The sequence below is a fragment of the Polistes canadensis genome, unplaced genomic scaffold, assembly GCF_001313835.1.
Source record: "Polistes canadensis isolate GaletaPanama2010 unplaced genomic scaffold, ASM131383v1 scaffold_284, whole genome shotgun sequence".
Taxonomy (NCBI): Eukaryota; Metazoa; Arthropoda; class Insecta; order Hymenoptera; family Vespidae; genus Polistes; species Polistes canadensis.
The window spans coordinates 166827-171103 of record NW_014569831.1 but is presented as its reverse complement, the minus strand read 5'-3'; the positions used below and the strand labels follow the sequence as shown (position 1 = coordinate 171103).

At 27.5% G+C, this 4277-nt stretch overlaps 2 protein-coding genes across 2 annotated transcripts; one reads left to right on the top strand and one right to left on the bottom strand.

Moving 5' to 3' along the window:
* Positions 1-393: 393 nt before the first annotated feature.
* LOC106791074 (glutathione S-transferase-like) lies at positions 394-1762 on the top strand. The gene is made up of 4 exons (XM_014756446.1): positions 394-759; positions 890-1057; positions 1158-1300; positions 1492-1762. Exons 1-4 carry the CDS (start codon positions 627-629, stop codon positions 1657-1659), a joined length of 612 nt encoding a protein of 203 aa, XP_014611932.1. The 5' UTR covers positions 394-626; the 3' UTR covers positions 1660-1762.
* A 22-nt stretch (positions 1763-1784) lies between these two features.
* LOC106791069 lies at positions 1785-3787 on the bottom strand. Its single transcript, XM_014756432.1, has 4 exons — positions 3618-3787; positions 3012-3267; positions 2638-2793; positions 1785-2094 (listed from the first exon to the last, which is right to left on the bottom strand). The coding sequence occupies exons 1-4, from the start codon at positions 3785-3787 to the stop codon at positions 1963-1965; spliced, it is 714 nt and encodes a 237-aa protein (XP_014611918.1). The 3' UTR covers positions 1785-1962.
* Positions 3788-4277: the final 490 nt, after the last annotated feature.

The following is a 4277-nucleotide window of genomic DNA, read 5'->3' as shown; positions in this document are numbered from 1 at the left end:
TATATATATATTGATCAACACGATCAATTCGAATCAATACGAAGAAGTTCAATATATAAAGTTAAGAAAATAAAAAATCGAATAATAACGATAACTTAAAAATTATAAACTATGCAAAGATAAAGAGAAAATTTAATTAAAAATAAAATCCAATTGAATATTGTCTCATCTTTGTTATAATATTAGGTTGTCCCAGATAATAGAGCAGAACGGTTCATATATAACATAGTAAATCAACCTTAAACAATAAATATCAACTATTAAAGTCGCATCAAAAAAAGGAAGAAACTTACGGGACAACTTAATACATCGAAAAGTGAAAGTACATGAACCAAGCTTCGTACAAAGTTACGATGACCGGTTTTGCTGTATACTGTTAGAAAGAGATGGAATGAAGTTTGTTTAATGAGGAGGGGGAAAACATGAAATTCTTACGTAAGGTCGTTCAACACTAGTCGTGTCGTCAGTATCGATTGGATCTTCAATTGGATAGTATCGTTCTTGTTCAATATTGCTAGTACTAACTGATAATAGTAAAGTATTATTTAATTAATTATTAATAAATAATAATAATAGTATCTTGGAATAATTATTAAGATAAAGATAAATATTTTATTGATGCAATAATGGTGCACTACAAATTATCTTATTTCGATGTAATGGGCTTGGGCGAGCCAATAAGATTCTTGCTAAGCTATGGTAGCGCCAAATTTGAAGATATTCGTATTGGTCGCGACGAATGGTTGAAATATAAACCAGGTATGTGTTTAGAGTTTTTATTAAAATAAAATTAAAATATTATTATATATATTTTTTTAATATACTGTTATAGCTTATGACTGTTTATAGCTTAAAATAATGAAATTATTTTTCTATTGTTTTTTTGCAGATACTCCATTCGGTCAGATGCCAATTTTAGAATTCGACGGTAAAGTTTATTCGCAAACAATACCAATTTGTCAATACTTAGCGAAGAAATATAATTTAAATGGTAAAACAGACTTGGACGATCTACAGATCAATGCTATTGCTTCTGCGCTTCATGATCTCAGAAAACGTAAAATTTAAATATTTTTAAATTTTGTTATGTTAAATATTACAATATATTATGTTTTTGAATTTAATTTACTAATTGTCGTTTCTTCATTTATTTATAGAAGTAGCACTTTTCTATAGAGGCACTGATCCCGTTGAAAAGGCCAAAAAAAAGGAAGAAGTTTTGTCTACAATTTTACCATTTTATTTGAAAAAATTAGAAGAACTGGCACGTAATAATGGTGGTTATTTACATGGCGGTCGGGTAAAAATCAAAACCATTTTTATCATTATTTTATTAATAACGAATTTCTTTTTTAATAATATACAGATTGTAAGCTAAAAGTTCTTAGGTGGTTTTAAAAAATCAGTTAATTTTTTTTTTTAATATTAATCTACATCTTCCACAATGCAGAACAGAAAATATTTTTTACCATTTTTTTTTTTTTTTTTTAGCTGAGTTACGCCGATTTATTCTTCGTGGCTATTTCGGATTCAATTAACAATGCTTGCGAGTTAGATATTACCAAGGATAATCCTAATCTAAAATCTCTCAAAGAGAAGGTACTTGCAATTCCAAAAATAAAAGAATGGGTTAACAAGAGACCTAAAAATGACTTTTAAATATTTTTCATAATTTCCAATTTATTATTATCACGCAAGCTTTATTATATTTTTTACAACATATTGTATAGCTGCGATAATAAAATAATTACATTTATCAATATTAAAATCGACGTGTGATGTGTGAATTTTTAATTGGAATTAATTTTAAATGTGTGAATGCAAAAAATAAAATTAAATTAAAATCGTACGAAAATAAACGGATTCGGGTCGAACGTGAAGAGTAATTAAATAAATAATTTATTAAAATATCATCGCGCGTATGTGGATATTTTCTCATACTTTTTTCTTTCTTTTTTTTTTTTACAAAATACCGATGTACAATAAGAAAACAAAAAGTGATGTTGATATGAACATAAACGTGGCTGCAGTTACCGCAAAGAAAACGTTCTTCTTTCGTGATATCTTTGTTGCAACGTGAAAATCTTTTCTCGACTGTAACAAATCGTATATCGATTATTTCGAAATAAATTAAATTAGTATAAAATGAATTAACGACGAATAAAGATTGTGCAGAAACATCTTAAAAAGAGAAAGTGTAACATATTTTCAAAATAATTTATTCCCAATAATAAATGTTTAACGTTTATCTTATAGTACGTGTTAATTTAAATGTGAGTATTTAAGAAAATATACTTTTCATTTATTTTGTGTTTTATCACAATCTTTCTTTACCGCGAATGAATAAGAGATGTTATTGTAAGTATATTGAATAGTAAATATGTGAAAGAATATCAGGAATTATTGTAAACCTTTGACGGTCAGTAAGTCGTGACCTATGGAATCGTACGTATCTGTAATACCGATAACGTGAAGAATTATAATTCGTGAGTTGTTCTTTTGATTAAAAACAAGTTTAATACTACTACTAAGGAAAGGTTCGTATTTCCTAGTAACAAAATACTATATAACAATAAAATTATAATATTATTATTCTATGTGTTCTATTTGAGAAAAAAGACTACAAATTTGGTTTACCTTGATTTGTAAAGATTGAGTCTTCCGAAGAAGATCGTCTAACTTTTGACCTCTGTCTATCAATTTTTGAACACCGTCCATTAACATCTGTCGCACTTCGGCTAATTCATTTTCCAATCTTGGTACGATGTTCATTTCCTGCTGATTGTATTCCTCCTCAAATGAAAATATAAATATAAAATTATATATATATATATTTTCCCGTTAAAGTAATATATTTTATATTTAATTTACAAATATAATTAATTGAAATGAATTAAACAAATATGTACAATAACATATTATGCAAATAATTATGTGTTAAGCATTTGATACTTTTAATAATACAGTCATCGTATAATTATAAATTTAATAAACGACAAAGTAAAATTTACGATAATTTGTTGAAGTGGTTTAGAAAGATCTATGACAGCTAGATTAGTAAGATCCCTCGATAGATCAGCTAATATTGGTACTTCTCTGTAAATATTTCTTAGTTTGTCGAGAAATATTTGAGAACAGGATTCCAATTGAGATACTGCCGATGGAGATTCTGGTTTTATTGTCAAGCAAGCATAATGAAGTTCTCCGATCAGTACATGCACTATATATCTGGAGATAATAACAAATGGTATTTCCCAATGTGATTTTGATTAGATTAAAGGTAAAAAGAAAGGCTCGTTTATATCTAACGATTGATTTTCATTAATTCGATATATTCTAACAATTTCACGAATAATCAAAATTTAAATATATTCTACATAAGCATAAGCGTGTATATAAAATTAAACGGATAATTATGTTTATTCATTTTTAATAAATTTTCAATTCGATAAAAACAATAATATAAGTAGTTCAATTAGTCTCAATTGATTCAATATAATTACGTTAGTGATCGAAAGAAAATTGAAGTGAGAATGCAATAAGAAAAATCCATATATTGGTTTGATAATAACGAGCACAAAAACGCACCGATATCAAATCGAGGATAGCGAGCTTACTTGCCCCGATCGAGGCTGATCCTATCGTTTTCAAGACTCTTAATATCCTGTATCGTAGTTAATGCAATTTCTCGACAATCTGCTTCAGGATCGACCAAGTAATCAGCGACGATCTTGCAACCGGATTTCTCCCAAAATGCAACGACTGCGTAGTGGACGATTAACGACATTTTTCCTTTTTTCTCACCAAAAATTACAAGAAATGCAGAAACACTGACGCTAACAAGGAGAGACAGAAATGATATTTATTCCTGTCGTTTTGTCGCGTTTCTTACTTGGCTACGGTATATCAAATAATGACAAAGAAATTTTGATAAAGTTCAAGAACACCCACATTAACACGCATACAAACAAAAAAATAACATGATTCTCTCCCTCTTTATTTCTCTGATATGCCTATCGGTTTTTTATCACTGGTCGCATTTTCTCTAACAAAATATATTCATGATTTTTTACTAAAACGTATCATTTTTTAAAGAAAAAAAAAAAGATAATTGAATACGTGTATATAATTAACTGAAATGATATTAAAAATCTTTTTTTTCTGATAATGTTATCTTTAATAATAATTAATTGAATATTAAAAAAATAGGTCCTTATTTTATATTTTTCTAAAAATAGAAATAGTAGTAAATTATTACGGTATGATATAGACGAAAC

Coding starts and splice junctions, on each gene's coding strand:
- LOC106791074 (XM_014756446.1), top strand. CDS start 627: ATGGTGCACTACAAATTATCTTATTTCGATGTAATGGGCTTGGGCGAG. Junction 760..889: donor ATGGTTGAAATATAAACCAG/GTATGTGTTTAG, acceptor GTTTTTTTGCAG/ATACTCCATTCGGTCAGATG. Junction 1,301..1,491: donor GTTATTTACATGGCGGTCGG/GTAAAAATCAAA, acceptor TTTTTTTTTTAG/CTGAGTTACGCCGATTTATT.
- LOC106791069 (XM_014756432.1), bottom strand. CDS start 3,787: ATGTCGTTAATCGTCCACTACGCAGTCGTTGCATTTTGGGAGAAATCC. Junction 3,268..3,617: donor ATCAGCCTCGATCGGGGCAA/GTAAGCTCGCTA, acceptor TTTAATCTAATC/AAAATCACATTGGGAAATAC. Junction 2,794..3,011: donor AACCACTTCAACAAATTATC/GTAAATTTTACT, acceptor TTTTCATTTGAG/GAGGAATACAATCAGCAGGA.